This window comes from Phaethon lepturus, unplaced genomic scaffold, assembly GCF_000687285.1.
Source record: "Phaethon lepturus isolate BGI_N335 unplaced genomic scaffold, ASM68728v1 scaffold18934, whole genome shotgun sequence".
NCBI lineage: Eukaryota > Metazoa > Chordata > Aves > Phaethontiformes > Phaethontidae > Phaethon > Phaethon lepturus.
In genome coordinates, this window is record NW_010533004.1 from 1,522 (window position 1) to 20,707 (window position 19,186).

The 19,186-nt window shown below is 38.8% G+C and overlaps 1 protein-coding gene across 1 annotated transcript in view; it reads right to left on the reverse strand.

Moving 5' to 3' along the window:
• Positions 1-683: 683 nt before the first annotated feature.
• The window catches only part of LOC104619248 (myosin light chain kinase, smooth muscle-like), a gene marked incomplete at its 3' end in the record, with an annotated part of 73,126 nt that continues 54,623 nt past the window's right edge, over positions 684-19,186 (reverse strand). The window contains exons 11-13 of the mRNA XM_010285050.1: positions 3,010-3,147; positions 2,134-2,331; positions 684-930 (exon numbers count right to left, since the gene is read on the reverse strand). Coding sequence (XP_010283352.1) covers positions 684-930; positions 2,134-2,331; positions 3,010-3,147 — 583 coding nt within the window. The remainder of the gene's footprint in view (positions 931-2,133; positions 2,332-3,009; positions 3,148-19,186) is intronic.

Genomic DNA, 19,186 nt, shown 5'->3' on the forward strand with positions numbered 1-19,186 from the left:
AGGTGGAAAATGCTGTGTCACTTTCTACAAGATAAAGAACCAGTAAATCTGATTCTTCATTTAAAGGACAGTTATTTTAACAGAAAAAAAAAAAATCAAAACAGGTCTTCCAAATGTTGTAGGAATGACAAGAAGTTCAAAGCATCAGGGTGCCTCATTTCAAAGATACATGAGAAAAAGGAGACTACAAGCTTCCATATAAAATTCAGAAATTTCAAACATGTCCAGAGAACACTTTCTCCTCTTAAAGGTATGGATCATAATCTTGTGGAATGGCCCTTCCCAGTCAGGTTGTTCCCATGGAAAGCAAGCATCCTTACAAATATCCAAAGAGGTGCCAAACATGATAAACAATAGCTCCAAAATTGAGACATTGATTGTGGTTTCCCTTGCTTGAAACCCAAATTGCTTCCCATACTGCTGTCACAAAGCTTTTCTTTTCAGGATCCCAAGAGGAAACTCCACACTGCTTTGTCCTTCTTTCTGACTATTCTTGTGTCTCCTCTTTCCCCTCTGAGTTTTATTTGATCTTTTCATCCCTCAGAAATATTTAGTTCCTTTAGTACCCTACTGTTTTGTGTGAATAGGAGGGAACTCTGGTCTTCCTCAGGTGGGAATTTCAACTTGAGGGTAAATATTACTAATTGTTCCAAGAAAACAAGTTCTTTTCATGGCAAACATACCTGAGCTGAATTTCATATTGCCCTGCATGACGAGACTGCACATTCCTCAAGATCAGTGTGAAGATGTCTTCATTTTGCAGGATTTCACATGCTGTTCCCGGCATTATTTCTTGTCCATCTTTAAACCAGTGAACAGTGGGGAAAGGATCTCCAGCAATGGCACAGGATATAAGGACGTTTTGCCCAGGAGCTGCTGTCACTGATCTCGGTTTGCTAATGAACCAGGGCTGAATACCATCCTGAGGTTCTGTAGTTTACAAACACAGTTTACAAATCAGGAGAAAATGTCAAGCTTGAATGTAACTAATAAGCTAACTAATTTCAGGGAAAGCATCAAAGACAAGTAAAGTTATTTGAAGATGCAGTGTATAAGTTTTTCATCTGCAGATAAGTCAGACTTCAATTTTGGCAGTAACTTGTGTTGGTACTAAAATTAATCATTTACTTGGCACTTTACTGGCTCGATCCAAGCTTATATTAAGAGCAAAACAAAGGGACTTTTAAGCTGCCCTAAAAGGAATCTTGAAGATTTGTCCTTAGAGAATATGGGTAGGAATAGCTTTAAAGGCAAGTGACAGTACTATGCCTGCTGTGCAGTTGAGAGCTCATGTAATAAATAATCATTAACAATTGCATAAAATTGCATTTAATATGGAAGAGTGACCCTGACGCTAGATCTCTAATCTCTAGGGAGATTAGATAATAGTGGAAGATCTGAATTCAGAGCAGACAGTGACAACAGACTACAGACCCACCCCTGGAGGCATCGCTCTGAAATCCTGGGGCTAAGATCCTTTACAATAAAAATAATAAAAGTCTCCTATTGATTTACAATAATTCTTAGTAATAACTATGGGAAAATATTGGCATAGAGTAAGAGTAGATGAAGTCCCCTGTCATGAAGGTAGCGAATGCCCAATCGTAGGAAGTTTGTAGGTACTTCAACGTTTACTGTGGGATTTACATCGTATGTGGAGATTCAAAGCCAAATTTTTTTTCAGCTAGTTCTCAAATTGCAGAAATCATGTGTTCCTTACCTGTTACCACTACAATGCTAATATTAAAGCCAAGATACGTGGCTCCTAGACAGCTTTTCCAAATACTCAGGGCTTTAATTAGAAAGAAAAACATCATTAAATGGTTTACATTAAGTCCATAGCTAAGTAAGCCTTATAATCTGAAGCTGCATTTAGAAGAAGTTTTGCACTGTCCCTAGGAATAGGACTTAGGAATGCATTTTTGAAATAGTAACATAATGTTCCAGAGTGAAAAGATCTTTTTAAAGTTGCTTCTGCTTAATATCCTTTTTAATTCAGATGCAGAGACACAGAACTCCTATGATCCTTCACAACAGACCTTATAAACACTCATGCACTTTAAATAGACACTCCTCCAGCACATTAGAATTATTTCTTTTTAACATTTCCTAGGGTGGAGAAGAACTTTATACCTTGTACTGTCAATGTAGCCTGGGTTTGAGTTTCTCCTAATTCATTCCAGGCTTCACAGGTGTATTTGCCTGTATCTTCAGGAAATACTTCCTGGATATACAGACTGTACTCATTGCCTTTCTTCTCAAAGTGGAAATCTTCTGTCTCCTGGATTTCTTTCCCATTGTGCAGCCAGATAATTTCAGGAGGTGGGTTAGCTGAGAAATAGGAAACAACAAAAATCAGACACAGACACAACCCCCCCTCCATATATTGATTAAGCAAAGGAACAAGGCTGGTTGCTTTCTGCCACCTGATTCTGCAATTTCATCTTCAAAACATTCAGGAATTTCATTAACTCTGTCGATGTTGTGTAATGTGGAAGAGTTCTGAGTCTGTTTTATTACAGTTAAAATACAAATAAATAAGGGAAGCATGTATACAATAGAGAGGGAGAATGAGCTCTAGATCCCACGAAGGTGGCTATCAAGGGTTTCTATGACCAAAGTTCATCCCAGGGCTGCTCTTTTCTGCAGCACTAATCTTACGCCAGTTGACAGGAATTCAATCTTGTTTAGTTCACAACAAAAGCTATCACACATCTGCTGAGACTTAGTTTTAGTTCAACAGCAGAACCCAATAATAACCTTGTTGTTGTTGTTATTATTATTCCAATAAAGAAACATTTGTACAGGTCTGAACACATTAACACTGGACAATGTTCATCCACCCTGAAGATCAATTAGACAAACCAAGGTTTTATTTTAAAAAATTGGTTCCTTGAAATATTATTTTCAAATACAAAGACACCTGCTAAAAGAAAAGAACAATGAAAAAAGCACATACTTTGCAGCAAGACTTAAAATTTTTAAATAATACCATTTATAGCTGCGCACCTGATACCTCCACAGTCATTATCACTTGACTTCCATCCATTACTTTGAGGTCAGTCAGGCCTTTAAGGAAGATGGGTGCAAAAGTCTTGTTTAACTTGGCAGCCTGTGCATTTTCTGCCTTCTTGCTGCTCTTCTTTTCTGTGAAGTCAAGAGGAGAACAAAAGTGGTCTCTTACTGGAATTTTCATGATGAATTTTAACCGACCTTAGGTTCAAACTGATTTTGAGTCAGTGGTCTTGTTTCAGCCCTCAGAAGGCAAAAGTCATTGAAAACACCCAAAAATAGCTGTTTTGCCTTGCCAGTAGTACAAGCAAAAAGGTAACAAATGGGAATGGAACTGTCCTTCCTCCAGGGAACCTCCTAAATCATTGTTAACAGATATCATAGAGTATCACACAGAAATTTATGCTCATTTTCCCCAAGTACACATGCTCAGGTACAAAAAAAACCCCAACAACTTGTAACCAACAATTCAATGCCTTTAATCACTGCTAAATTCACATAAAAATCTTAAGGTATCTTACAAGTTGCTATTCTCATGATTGATGTATGTATTTATTACACATTAATTGTATTTATTAATATTGATTATATATTATTATATATTAAATGTAAATTCACAGCAATATACAATTTGCCACTCTGTATGAAACTACAAACCATTTAGATTGTTAGACGGTCAATATCAAATGGGTTTGAGTTCACCATACGCCTTTCCTGTATTACACTTAGTCAACGGATTGATGAAATGTATGGGAAAGATTGGAACCTGGGCTTATCAACATATATCTCAAAACAAACTATTGGATTAGGACTTTTTCTTTTTTTTTTCCCTTTTTTTTTTTTTGGGTGGCTGTACAATCAAATTATGAGTGTTGGAATTAAATTAATCACTTTTGAAAATAAAATCTAGCTGTGATAGATATGTAATTTCCAGTATCCACAATGGTCTCCTCTGTCTTGGATTCAGAGGCTATGAAGCAAGATCGTTTCACTGTGACCTAAATGGTACACTAGATCAGGAAAGATACTTCTGCTGTAAAAACCTGAGCAATGACACTTCTGAAGCCAAAGTAGTGATCATGACCAAATGTAAGAAGTCACAAATATTTATTGGTCACTTGGATACACTTTTTGTTATTTTTAGCTTGAGTTCAGACCTCTTATGTCTTGCCTTTAAAATGGCAACTTACTTTCAAAGTCCATAGATGAAAATAGCTTCATTTTGCTTATTCCTAACTTCAAAATTTTCAAAGGTGTATCAGCTCATCCAAAATAGTATTACAGCAACACAAAGGGCCAGGCTGGAAAAAACCCCACCATTCATAAAAGGATGGTGATTAGAAAAGCTGAAAGCACCTCAACTGATCAAGTCGACTGAACCTCCTGGAGGCAAAAACTTAAGCTTGTCCCAGGTTTATTTGAACTCAATGTAAATTTGGAAGCTGCCTGGAGAGGAAGTTTTGCCTCCTCTCTAGCAAAGCTTTTTCTAGCCAAAATCTTGTCTCACTGGCTTGTGTTGTAGGTCTGTTCTTGGCATTGAGCAGTGAGACATTGATGCATGTGAGAATGGAAATACGGGACCTGACTGAGACCCGCTAAGCTCAGTGTTATGGATTTACTACTCTGAAATGCCTAATTCACCATCAGACCACATTGATCAGTTTTAGGGCTTTCTATAGCACCTGCTTGTGAGTGACTAATGCTGTATAGAAAATAGCTATGAATTTGGGTCAATCCCATCTACAGTGATAAACTGCTGTGGTTCACCATATTCCTCTGTTTTGTACTGTTTGCTTGGGGAAACTGCTGCAAACAACTGCTGGGCTAAGAAATATCAGCACATACTCCTTCACCACTCTAACGCCTTGCAGAAAATCCCTTTGTCCCTCAAACAGAAACAGACCTGGGAGGGGAAGCAGAAATCCATATAGAGGGAAAAGAAGGAAAATAAAAAGAAGGAGGAAAAGGAGAAAACAAGAAAGTACTAATAGAGGAAAGTGGCATAGGGAAAAAAAAGAAAATGACACTTAAATGATAATGATTTGGTTATTCCTTTTATTGCAATTCATAACATTGCAAATCGAGAAGGCAGACATGCAATAAAAGGAGAGCAAGGAAAGGAAAATAAAAGGTAGAAAGCAGAGGTGTGGTTCTAGACGAACAGAGGAACAGACTTAGGATATGATCAGAGAAGTTCAAGCCTACAGAGAAGGACAGATAAGAAAAAAAGAGCTGAAACAGCTCCCACGAGAGAGTTAACAGTGAGCAGGAAACAATTTAACTAGCAGTGGCTCTAACAGCAGTTCTTGCAGAACAGACTGAGCTGCCTCCAACAGAGCCCTGGTACAAACAGCATTAAGTACTAGCAGCACTCCACATCCCTCAAAACTGGCTTTTTCCTTCATTAGGCTGATGTGCCTGTTCCATATAGTCTAAATAAATGAATTTCTGTAATCAAGGAATACAACACAGTATAACAGCCTCAGCATATTAAAAAATGGGTGAGCAACTGCAGAAGTTAATAGAGCAAAATCACTTCCCGAAAGGGATTTTTCAGCAATGCTAACCCCTCCGGAATATGTGCTGCAGATTAAAGTTTCATGTACTGGAATAAAACCATCTTTTTGCACAGAGCTGCATAAACATTAAAAGGAAGCAAGCAGATCATTCACAGTAACTGTACATAAGAATCACAAATCCAACAATATTACAAAAAAGTTATGCCTCAGTTTCTGAAGTTATCTCAGGCAGATGTATCCTATGCTGGTGAGGAGACCTTAATGATATAAGTGACATTAAGAAGATTACTGGGGGTACAGGCCTCTACCCCTAAAAGAGAGTCCTGCAGGATTAAAGGATAAAGAACAACTTGACATTGTTACTGATCAGTGCTCACTATTTGTAAGTGAAGCTGTCAAACTGAAATGAAGGGGCCAGAACCTGCCTCATCATCACACAAATCTTAAAAATAGCATTTACACTGACTTATGCTGATCTCTTGTATGAAGACCAGTTCTGTGCTTAAACAGAAAATTATGATGGTAAGTATCAGAAAACAGAAGTCTATGGTATATAAGCAGTAAAAAACTTAAAAGGGTACAGCTTCAATAGTCCAAAAAAAATTACTGGAGAGATGAAAGTGTTATTTCATTAGGGAGAACTGAATATAAACATGCAGAGGAATATTAAGACCCAAATATTGAAAACTTAAGGATTATTTAAGAGACATAAACAAAGGCAACTTTATATATCATAACATTTCTGAAGACATTCCTGTCCTTGTAAACCTATCATATACCAATGCACATACACTTTGATTTATTCCTTGAAGTATTACCGGATTCCTCAATACCTTTTACAAAGCAGGTGTAAAAACACCTCCCTTTCTATTGCTGATGTTGTTCAGAGTACAGGAGCAGTGAAGGCATTTCTTTACCAACTGATATGAAATCTGTCATATGTAAGAGCTCAAAAATTAGAAGCTATCATGGCTAAGGCAACCAGTATTCCTTTTCCTAATGTATGACATCCAGGATACAGTAAATATATATGGCTAAAAAGACTGACTCCATAGCAACTTGAACAGCCTTTTTTCAAAACACAAGAATCCTCCCCTACTTTTTAAATACATATTTTAACAGAGATCTCTGATCTTATGCTACTGTTACTCCATGGTACACATTGATCAGTAGCATATGTTTATTGTACCAACAACTTAAGCAGAATATCACCAAAATTATCTACTATTTCTTGACTTGGCAGCAACAATTAGAAAGACTTACATTCTAATCCATAAACGCTATTTGTTCATTAAGAAGCCATAGGGCTCATTTCATGTAACATTTCTTAGTTTACTTAAAATTTGATATTGTGGACGTCTACACTTAGGAAAAAAATAAACTGACAACTAGAGTTCCTAGCAGATGTTTTACACAAGACAACACAGCCAGTTTTAGATGCATTATTTAGTTTAATTTAGTCTTAGTCTAAAATAATTCCATTTTCTCAGAAGGGACTGGTAGAATCATGTAGAGGACAGATTATGAAGACTGAATGTTAAATATTTTCAAATTTTCTGAAGCTTGTAAATGCTTTTAGTTGTTTATTTCTTACATAGCACCATGCAGGGACTCAGTGCTCCTCTGATGAAGGCTTTAACATTTCACAATTTTACCATGAGATAGCAGTGCTGTACATTTTCACAGCTTACTTTAATATACCTAAGGGCTTCTTCAATTTTAGCATTTACAGCTCTTGATTGGGAAAAAAAGCCATCAATTTGATTTTGAAGGGTACTTAGGGAAAGAAAGATTAAGCAAATAATTCCTGTTCCCGTTTATGGTGAAAAGATAGTATGTGATTCTATTTCCTTTTGAAAACACCTGGTTAATTATTTTGCAGGAAAGCAGTAGAAGAAAAACCATACACAAAAACACAGGCACTCTTTGCAGAAAGGTAGCTTCAGAAAGTGTAACAACCATAGAAGTTCACATTCCCTGGCCACAGCTGGGTGCTAGCTAGTCTTATACATCAGGAACAAAATCGGTGACTTGCACCAGGAAAGCAGAAGGCAAGAAGATAAGAAAAACAGGGCACAAATAAGCAAGCTGCACACAACAAAAGGCCAGTATTAGGACTTTCTTTCCCTCTTTCCTCCAAAGCCCCTTTCACTACATGAACTCTGCTGGGTTCAAAATTCATATGCTCTTCAGTGACAGCTGGCTTCAGAGCCTGAAACAGGCTGAGGGAAGGAAGAAAAAGAAGAAAGCACAGGTACAGCTCCAAGCTTAAATACTGCAAGTCACTATGCTTCTGGCTGAAACAACCTCTTTTGTAACACTGCAGGGTATTTTTGCTGCCAAAACTATAGGCAATAAAAATACGGCACATCTGGCACAAGAAAGGAAATCTGGAACCTAAGGAAAATTTTGTCTGATATTAGCATAAGGGCATGACTCTGTTATATATCTACACGTCCTCAAGCTTAATCAAGTGGATGTGAAATAGAAGAGATCCGACCTCTTCCTATTATGTTAATGCACTCCCATCGCCTATAGTCATTTAACATCTCCCTCACCACTCTTACCACATATTACCTCTAAGAATGAAAAGAAGAAATATAAGAGTTATCACATAGCAGTACTGCCATGGTGATTAAAAAAATTCTGTCCCAGGCAGTTAATTTTCACCCTTTCCTTCCTTTCCCCAATCAACTTCTGCTGCTGCAGTGAGTTTCCCCCAGATGAATCATGTTGCGGGAATTCAAGAGGAACATCAGAAAGCAGTACATAGGGTGGGCTTGATAAAACACAGGTACGTTTCAATAACTTGTTTTCAGACCATGCAATTAGTTTATTTTACAGTAGCTTATAAAAACTGCTATAATTTTTAACTGCAGCTGTTGGTTGTGCAAGTCAAATCATGCAAGATAAGACAGAAGCTACTATCATTTTCTCAAAGGCTGCTTACAGACCACTGGATTCTCAAAGGCTCTTATAAAATTATGTGCTCAAGTTTAACAGTTTTTGCAGAGACATGTGGTCTGGCATCAAACGTAAGCCCAGCTGGAGCATTCTCTGCTGAGAATTTCAACAGGTTTTTGATAAAGCATTGCACAGGGTGATAGATTTATAAGTCCACCACAGTCATCCCACTTATATGGTTCCTATTTTTTGCCTTTCCTCAGGCTTTAATATGCATGAATATTGGGAAACAGCAAGGAATAAGATGCATAGCTCAGTGGGAAACACAGCCTGGGAGACCAGAAATAGTAAGTAAAGCATTTAAAAGACTACCTTATATACCCACATATGTTTTCTACAAAGCAAAAGTAATATAGACTTTTCCCACAGCATTGCCTTACCACTAAGCATTAATTTTTTTTTTAGAAAGACACTCTAATAAGCAGACAAATCTATGTTTATAAAAGCCGCTTAGTGCACTAAATCCACAGAGATTAAGAAGAATTCAAACTCTTCCAGTTTCTTACGAAAATACGGATTCTTTGCATATTTGGATGGCAATGGGAAGAGAGATATATTACCTCTGATACACAACTATTTCTATTCATCTCTTATTCTGTTTTCCTGTGTTTGTGTAATCAATAGTAAATTAATCCATCTACAGCTACCATATCAAACACCTGTTTATTTATTAACCTGTATTAATAGAAGTTTAAGGTGATAAAAAATGTTTTCTTATTATTTGACTTTTCTCTATCCAAGATTTCCGGAGTCCTTACATAAGTTTAACCTCCACATATCTGTACACTGAAAATTATTGCAAAAGAAGTCTTAATGTTAGCTGTGGGCCTAAGCCAAAATACACTTGAATTTTTTAAAACCTAGACCTGGATCAGAACTTGATGCCTGACAACAACTGTAAACATTTTTATATTGATAAGCAAGGGTGAGCTATTGTGTTGGAGGTATATATGCAAAAGAAAAAGTGGAAAATTCATGCTACACCGAATAGTTAACCTACTACAAATCAATTCTTCAATACATATGTATCAGCTAAATTGCAAGTATGCAACCAACTATTTACTAAGGTAAAAGATACAGATAAATCTATATGCTTGGAGAGAAGGAAAAACAGAATCAATAACTGCACTGTGGCATTTCCATTCCCAGATTTGCTATTGAAATTGGACTGAAAAGAAAATCCAGGCCAGGATGCAAACTCTAAGAAGGTTTCCAAAGACTGGACCTCAGTTCTACCTGGGCTGTAGCCAAAACAGTTAATATTTTATGGACATCATCTATTCTAGTAAATTTTCTTGTTCATTTGCCTACCCAAATGCACAGAAGACTTTTTAATGTGAGCTGCAGAATACTCACATGTCCTGTTGAAATATCAGGATTTCTGCATGCTCAACACTGCACAGAATCGTACAATAATTGAGTTTGGAAGGGACCTCTGGAGATCATCTAGTCCAGCCCCCAGCTCAAGCAGGCTGAGCTACAAGCACTGCACATATACAGCTTCAGTGCAACAACTCAGCTGCGCAAGATCAGAGTTACAACTGGTTACCAGTCAAGGACATGCAAAGAATAGAGAGTTTGCTGCCTTCTGTTCAGAACACTGCAAACAACTTGCAGTGTTTAGTCTTATAAGAGATTTAATTATACTCGAGGAATCTGTTTGCCAGAATCATATGGTTAACTGCCAAATAATGCCTAGTCTGAGCCTGCAAAAGGACTGTCTCAGCAACATTTACCATTTATGGTGTTTAAATATAATTTTGGCTCAAAGGCTAATAAGTCAACTGAGCTGAGGAGAATGCTTAACTCGGAAAGCTCTCTGTGTCAGCAAGCAGCAGCAGATTCCATTAAAATCTCTAAAAGGAAGGCTCAGGTTCACACAAAGATCTTGATCTTGAAAAGAATTTCATCTATCCAACTATTTTCAATGTAAATAAATCCATTTGTTACCAGATGTCATGTTAACAATGCTATCAACTTAAAAAATAACAGATTTTATAAGGTAGAAAATTGGTATTAGGACATTCATCTCATCTGTCTTTCTTCCCATAAAGTATTTTTCTATCTCAAGACTGAGTTGATATGGTCAAAGTATTTTCTGCAAGTTTTCCAAGAATTCCAAACTTGATTCACACTGGCATAAAAAATATGAGACTTCTATGCTTTTGAGACATGTAGGGACATATCTGCTTTATTAAAGATTTCACGTTGGTATGCCAGTTTGCTAACTTGGGTCATGAGAATTAGACGGTTAATGACTTAGCAGTGTTCTTTACACACCTACCTCCCATCATTTATTTCTGCAGTTATAATCTGTTTTTGTAAATGGAAAGTGAGATTTAAATATCCTTGAGAGATGCTTTCATTGAAGACCCGGGCCAAGTTATATTCTGGATGTTGTGCCTTGCATTACACAGAATAACTGTTAACCCCAGATTGACAATGCCCTAAACCTAGTCAGGGTGGTTAGGGACATATAAAGGAGGCCGACTTCCACTTTATCCAGTCTTGCAATCTATTTATTTTACTGCAGGCTAGCCTTCCAGCCCTATCCTGTATCTCCATGTATGCTCCTTCTTTTCTGAGTCTTTCTCTCTGTATGGGATATAGAATCATAGAATCATTAAGGTTGGAAAAGACCTTTAAGATCATCAAGTCCAACCATTGACCCAACACCACCATGCCCAGTAAACCATGTCCGAAAGTGCCATGTCTACACGGTTTTTGATCACTTCCAGTGACAGTGACTCCACCAGCTCCCTGGGTAGCCTGTTCCAATGTTTGACCACTCTTTCAGTAAAGAAATTTTTCCTTACCAGGTCAACAGCATTTTAACCTCTGCTTTGTTTACTCAGTTTGTTCTGCAACCCACACCATTTGCAAGAGATGTCACCCCAGAAATCCCACTATCAAAAGGCTGACTACACCAGTAAGAATCGTGATTTGGGAGAAACAATAAAAAAATCTCAATTTAGATTGCAGGGGACAGAGATACAAAGTAGCCAGTCAAGTTCACGGCAGATCACTTTGCAGTCAGCAGACCAAATTCCTCAGGGACAGTCTCACTGGAAGTTTTTGCAGCTGAAGTGGTGTTTGCTTTTGCCTTCAGAACTGTCTGCCTTATTAATGACTAACCCTGTGTTTGCAAGTTATTTATATCAAGTAATTTCTCTTTTGTCACTGCCACAGACAGCAGCTCCATGGAAGGTCTGAGAGCGTGTGTACCTACCAATGCATTTGTAAAGCAGCTCAGCTGGCCCACTGCTAACGAATTCCCCAGGATTAGATACCAGTCTGGCATACAGAACTGCAGAAAAGGTGCTTCATATATGCTAGATCAAGCCAAGTTAGCTCAGCAGTGAAAATGTGCATGCTGCTGAAGCAGAATTTCACCTTCACACGTACAGTCTCAATTTTTTGTGTGACTGCACAGGTAGATTTTAACTTAATTGCAGTGTACCGTGATGTACAGAGATATCACTTCCAGTAGAAAACATGGTATGAGCTGTGTATGAGCTGAAATGCAATGGAAGCACAATAGGAACAGGCAGTCACATAAAGCGCAAGGATCCCCAAGAATGCCACTGAGAAAGAGTTACAGCCCCTTCAGCCCTTCCCTCCTCTGGCAAATCCACACTGGCAACAGAATAGTACCTGTGGTAATATTAATATAGTGCTGCTCATTCTATTGAGTAACAAAATGATACTGTGCTAAGAATGCTTTTAAGGAACTTGTGAAATACAGCTCTGGTTGAGAGCAAGGAAACATTTGAAGTTACACTAATATAAAGGAGAAAAAAAAAAAAAAAAGAAAAAAACAGCAACATTGTATTTCTGGCTAAAAGTTGGTGTGAGAAACGAATTCTCAAGCAATGTTTGGCATTTAAGTCCAGAAAAGATAAGGTAGTTCTAGTATGCCATTGTTTACTGTCAGTTGTCTCTTCTTGATGAATTATATATATTTTATATTTATATATAAATCAACCAAAGTGAATATTACTTCCAGTAGTATACAGCCATACAAAGATCCTGCCTACTGTTCCTTTCCTACTGCAAAGGAATGACCTGCTCTTTAGGACTTACACTCTAACCTGTATTAATGTGTTAAACATCTCTGTATTGCTCATTTTTCCAGTCTGTAAAATAGAAACCTTATTCTTCTAAAAGTGAGGTATCACTGTTTGACAAAATTAGATTTCGAGAAGGGCTAAAGCAGGTGTTAGAGTAGTGTATCTGCCTAGTTAGAAATATTTTATATCCCAAATGTACATACAAGAAATTCTGTTATGCTGCTTCTGTTATGTGGACATCTTTGCCTTTTAGGGCAAGAGAACTGCATATATTTGCAGAATGAGTAAGGCCAAGATAGGACCTGCTAAATTTCAGCATGGGGGTCCTGTATTTGTTTTTTCAGCTTTGTTTTCAGTTTGGTTTCCCATACTAACCTAGGGACTGTATGTTACAACCCAGTTAGATGCTTGAGCAACATACTTAAATTTGTAAAACTAAACTGAAGAAACATACCTTTAAGAACTTGCCATCCTTACTTGGCTCTATATACACCAGCTTATGTGTTTGAAATTTTCAGATTTCTCTTTAGTCACCTAATTGAAAGACAGATGCTTCCCTTGGGCAAAGCCATGTCCTCTTTTCCTTACTTGGACCTTCCTCTGCTACAACCCTACTTCTCCCCCTGCATATGCTGTTCATAAAGCAATTCTTTAATTCTCACCTGTACAGCTCTTCTCTTTCTGCTGGTGCTGAATATCCCTTGGTTATACACCCAGAACTCTTCTCCATGGTCCTCCCACTTCCCTATGCTTTTGGTAATGGTATTCACAAAAATATTTATACTGAACAGAAACAGGCACATCACCTTGGTGTCACACCAATCCCTTCAGTTCACCGAGTCCTTTCATTAAGAGCCATTTTTAAATTATTATTTTCTTGAACACAAGACAAAACCCTTGTGACACCCTGACATTCTCCATTTTTCTGTAAGCATTGGCCAGGCTTCTCTGCTTATGCAAGAGTCTTTCTCCTGTAAGTGGAACTTCCACAAGATTTTTGCACTGGAGGATATGTATGTTTTTTTGTATATATGTTTTATATCTGCTGGTAATACAAGGTATTCCACAGGCTTCTAAATACTGTCAACATGTCTGCTCCCAAATCCAAGCGAAATTAATAGAAAGGGACAAAACTCATACTAATAGAAGTGATAATTATCTCAAAAAAAAAACTGAAAAAAGGAGGCATAGATATATCCTTTGGGTTTGTCTTTCTGCCCCTATATTTTGAATTCTAATGTTGGGAAACAATTTGCTTAAAGATATATTCCACCTTTTGATTTGTTGTTTAAAGGCAAACATCAATCCTATAGGTAGTCTTCCATTTGTGACTCTCACTCTGCCTAAATAAGATGCACTAGAGATGAAAAGCTGAGATTTTACAACAGGTCACTTCTAGCACTTAATTAGCCATTTTGCCTCTGATGTTCTTGGGTATGTAGTGTTTTTCAATTCTTACATAACCAGTCCACAGACTAAATTTTTCTTTGGTGGGTACTGCACCTGATGTATCATGACTGATGGTACACAAGTGATTAAAATACGCATTTGCTCTTCGTCATATGTTTAGCAATATTTGCACAACAGGACTGTGTTTTGATAAATACAGGCTAATCTAGTAGTCATGGAAAGGAAGGTCAGTGAAGCTGGGTTGGAAGTCAATTCATATGAGTAACATAAGCTGGGTGAATTCTTAACTACATGAGAAAATCAGGGAAAAGGCCAGAAAATGAATGCAGACAGAAATGATGCTTAGTGTCAGAAACCAAGTCCATTTCCTCCAGAAAAACACACAGTACCTCCAGTGCTCACATGCTTTCGGACCAATTTTCATTGATTAATTCTGATTAGGACTTCCTCCCATCTCACAGGCTGCCTACCTCAAATCTGCCTGCACAACAGTCATTTCTGGAGAGTTTTATAAATTCAGCTAATCCAATGAGATAGTTTGATGGCTGACTGAGTTCCCATTAGCTAGTCCATGTCAGCTGCTCTTGGAAACATTCTTTGTGGTAGCATCATGCCCATGCTTTCAAAATTACTCAGATGTATATTCAGTTTACAGGTTTTATATGTATTTTGATGACTTCCACTTTTCAGCTGAAACCTAGAACATTATGGAATTTGGCAATCCAAGTTTGGACAGTTTACCCCTTGGCCAATGCAGGGCCATTCCTAAGACTGTTATAATAACCATCTGTTTTCTGTCATTCTGGTACATAATAGCTTAATGCTCACAGCATTTGATCACTTCACAGTTGAGAAAACCATCAGATGTAGGTTTTTTTTTTCTTTTTTCTTTTCTTTTTAAATTAAACATTTTTCCTGTCAGCATCTCATCTTTGTTCTTCATTTATAAGAAATATTAATGTAATTCATGCCATTTTTTTGCTCATTCTGCAAGCACTCTTCCCTCATTTGCATCCAAATTTGGTTCCCCTTTTTCAGGAAATGGTTTATATCAAGAAGCTGTCTTTAGAGAATATTGTTTGTATTGATGGCACAAATCCTGTATCATTAAAAGCTTCCACACATGTTTTGCTTTTGTCCTTCATTTTTGGTCTCTAGCCGGCATTGTGTTTCATGTTTGGTCCTGAAAGAAGGCAATTAAAAAAAAAAAAAAAGCAGCCCAATTTTACAAGTATTACAGATGTTAGTGATCCATAGAGTGCTGGACTGAGAACTTTGTGACACTCTTGAAAGCACTGGAACAAAGTTTCTTTGATGGCTAATATTAGCTCTGCTCATGACAGCTTACCTCTGACCTTTCAATACAGTAACAAAACCCCCTCCCTGTCACTTAGTGCTCTGAACCAATTCTTACATAGCCAAGTGGTTCCAGAAGGCTACTGATCTGGAATGTCTCTTGGACATTTAACAAGGCTAGGCTTCTATATTTTGGAAAATCTTCTATAGTCCTTGATATTTATGTTACTCTTGCAATACAGCAAAATTGCTTTCAAATAAATAGTGGCTTTGAAAAGCTGTCACAAATGTTTCATCACTGTAGGCAAGTAAGACACCATATTTTGTTTACCTTAGGCAGAAATGTATATCTCAGAGAAATAAAGCTGTAGCCTCTCAATTAAGTCTCCAAAGAGTGGCTGCTTATTGCAGGGAGAGCGTTGTTTAAAAGATTAATGTCTAAGATAGGTCATTCTGAGATAGAAAGCAAAACAACTCACAACGTAACGACAGCATCTTTCATGACGGGAAGAAAAGACTCCTACCTGAAAGCCCTTCTTCCACCTGGTTATATTTTATGGTCCCACTGACACCAGATGGAAGACTGACAGGAACAAAACGAACTGGTTTTCCAGAAAGCATCTCCCTTCACTGCTCTGATAAACTGGTTACAGCAGGGACTCTGACAGGCTTTCAGGTGACTCTAATCTGCTTGTCCAATGATCAATGAATGACTACAGTAATCGGATTGCAAGAGCTACAGGCTTCCCAACATAGACACTTATGCTGGGGAGGCTGCACTGAAAAACAAGTGTGAACGGAAAGTGGTGGGGGAGAAAGAGGAACAGATGTGAAGTCAGGAAAGTGCACTGCTGGCAGGGAGGGAGAAATGAGGTCAAGAGCCAATGAGCAGGAGCAGCAGTATTTGCTGACTCGTGTTTGCTCACCAAGTGAGGCAGTATTAGGCCTCTATTCAAAAAAGCAGTGTGCAGAAGACAAGCATCAGCAAAATGGGTGGCTGCAGAGAATTACAGCCCACAAAAGTACCCTGGCTGCAAACCTGTGCAGCTGCTATCAACACCCATGCTTCATGCCCTCCCTTTTGAAATCAGTGATGCTGCTGCCTAGTGGGAGGAGGCTGGAGAACTCTCTTGGAGCCTGCTCTTCCTCCAGCCTGTAATCTTGTGTAGTACACCCAGGTATTGGTGTGAATATCAAATGGTTAAATATTCCATTGACACATCTTTTCTACAGGTGGATCTGACCTGTAATTTCTTGTCAGTGATTAGTTAACTGACAGAGACATCCATGTACCAGAAGGCTTATCTCAGGTATGAGGCAGACCTAAAAAATAGTTACTATGCTTAGGAGCTGGCCTTCCCTTCCAACTGCACCAGTTATTACCACTAGTGGTCTTGCTCATATAGTTTGATTGTCACAGCTACAGCAAAGTGCTAACACTGACTCACTATATAGGTGCATCGAAAGTAAATTAACTGCTCCTCACCTCAGTTTCCTATTAATTAAAAACTGATTAAAATGTTCAGCCACTCTGATAAAAATCTGAGTAATATTAATATTCAATCTCAGTATCTATAATCACCATCAGTATATAATCACTGTACATTTCAGGTGTCAGGTATTTCACTTCAGGCTTTACTGTTAAGACTACTCCTCAGGAATCCCAGACCCTGGAAATAAGTGAAAAATCCTGGAGAGAGGAAGACTCTCCACTGGTTGACAAGGTTTGGGTTAGAGTTCATTTGGCTGAACTGAACACTCACAAATCCATGGGCCCGATGGGATGCACCCACAAGTGCTGAGGGAGCTGGCTGATGTTGTTACAACACCTCTCTCCATCATTTTTGAAAAACTATGGAGAATGGGAGAGGTGCCTGAGGACTGGAGGAAAGCCAGTGTCACCCCAGTCTTCAAAAAGGGCAAGAAAGAAGACCTGGGAAATTATAGACCGGTCAGCCTCACCTCCACCCCTGGAAAGGTGGTGGAACAACTCCTTCTGGAGGCCATCTCTAGGCACATGGATGAAAAGAAAGTTATCAGGAGTAGTCAGCATAGATTCACCAAGGGGAGATCGTTCTTGACCAACCTGATAGCCTTCTATGATGGAGTGACTAGCTGGGTAGATGGAGAGCAGTAGATGTGGTTTACCTTGCCTTCAGTAAGGCTTTTGTCTCTCCCATAATAGTGAAGCTTAGGAAGTATGGGTTGGATGAGTGGACTGTGGATCAAGAACTGGCTAAGCAACAGAGCTGAAAGGGTTGTGGTAAGCAGCGCAGAGTTCAATTAGAGGCCTGTAGCTAGTGGTGTTCCCCAGGGATCAATACTAGGTCCAGTTTTGTTCAACACCTTCATCAATAACCTAGGTGAAGAGTTGGAATGTACCCTCAGAAAGTTTGCTGATGATACAAAACTGGGAGGAGTGGCTGATACACCAGGAGGCTGTGCTGCCATTCAACAGGATCTGGACAGACTGGAGAGCTGGGCAGAGGGGAACCTCATGAAATTTAACAAGGACAAGTGTAGAATTCTGCACCTCGGGAGGAACCCCATGCACCAGTACAGGTTAGGGGTTGACCTGCTGGAAAGCAGCTCCGTGGAGAAGGACCTTGGAGTCCTGGTAGACAATAAGGTATCCATGGGACAGCAATGTGCCCTGGTGGCCAAGAGGGCCAATGGTATCCTGTATCCTGGGATGCGTTAAGAAGAGTGTGACCAGCAGGTCGAGAGAGGTTATCCTCCCCCTCTACTCTGTGCTAGTGAGGCCTCATCTGGAGTATTGTGTCCAGTTCTGGGCTCCCCAGTTCAAGAGAGACAGGGAACTTTTGGGGAGAGTCCAACAGAGGACTATGAAGATGATTAAGGAACGGGAAGATCTCTCATATGAGGAAAGGCTGAGACACCTGGGGTTGTTTAATCTGGAGAAGAGAAGGCTGAGAGGGGACCTTATCAATGTCTATAAATCTCCGAAGGGTGTCTGTCAGGAGGATGGAGCCAGTCTCTTTTCAGTAGTGCCCAGTGACAGGACGAGGGGCAACGGGCATAAACTGCAGCATGAGGAAAAATTTCTTTACTGTAAGGGTGACGGAGCACTGGAACAGGCTGTCCAGAGAGGCTGTGGAGTCTCCTTCTCTGGAGACTTTCAAAACCCAGCTGGACGTGTTCCTGTGTAACCTGCCCTAGGTGATCCTGCCTTGGCCGGGGGGTTGGACCAGGTGATCTTCAGAGGTCCCTTCCAACCCCTACCATTCTGTGATTCTATGACTCTGTGTCCTTAAAGTACCCCACATAACCCTGTTAAGGAGCTGTTTTGTTTTTTTTTAAATGGAATGCCTGGTGTATTTTAAAAATGGCTTGTATACCTATTTTCATATCACAAAACAATATGCAAATTGTAATATTTAATGGGAACACCAACCCAACTGCCTAGCTTACGCATACAATAACAGAAACAACTCAGTCATGTATGCATTGTTTAAAACTTGAAAAAAATTTTGTACATCAGCCCCAAAGCCTCCCAAATTCTGCTTTTCCTGTGTATAGAAAACTATGCATAAATTTAAAAGAAAAGAATTCTAACACTTGCAGAGCAGCAAATAGTACCATTCCAGGAACATCTACCGTTGAATGTTTGAGTAATCTGGACCATGATTCTCACCTGTCAGGTTTTCTGGCATTAGACTAATTAATCTAACACTTTATCGGTGCACCCCACTCACTGGAGAGTTCAGTTAGAAAAAGTTCTCATGGTGAAGACATCTGTTAGGCTCGTTTTTAAAAGAAGTGCTGCTCATTCTCTGTAGTCAACCTCCACCTGTATTTCAGCAGTAAGAAACTCATGTCACAGGGAAGACAAGTGTCAGGATTCAATTTAGTCTACTTAGTCTTTTACAAGGCCAAAATTAGCTTCATCTTGAT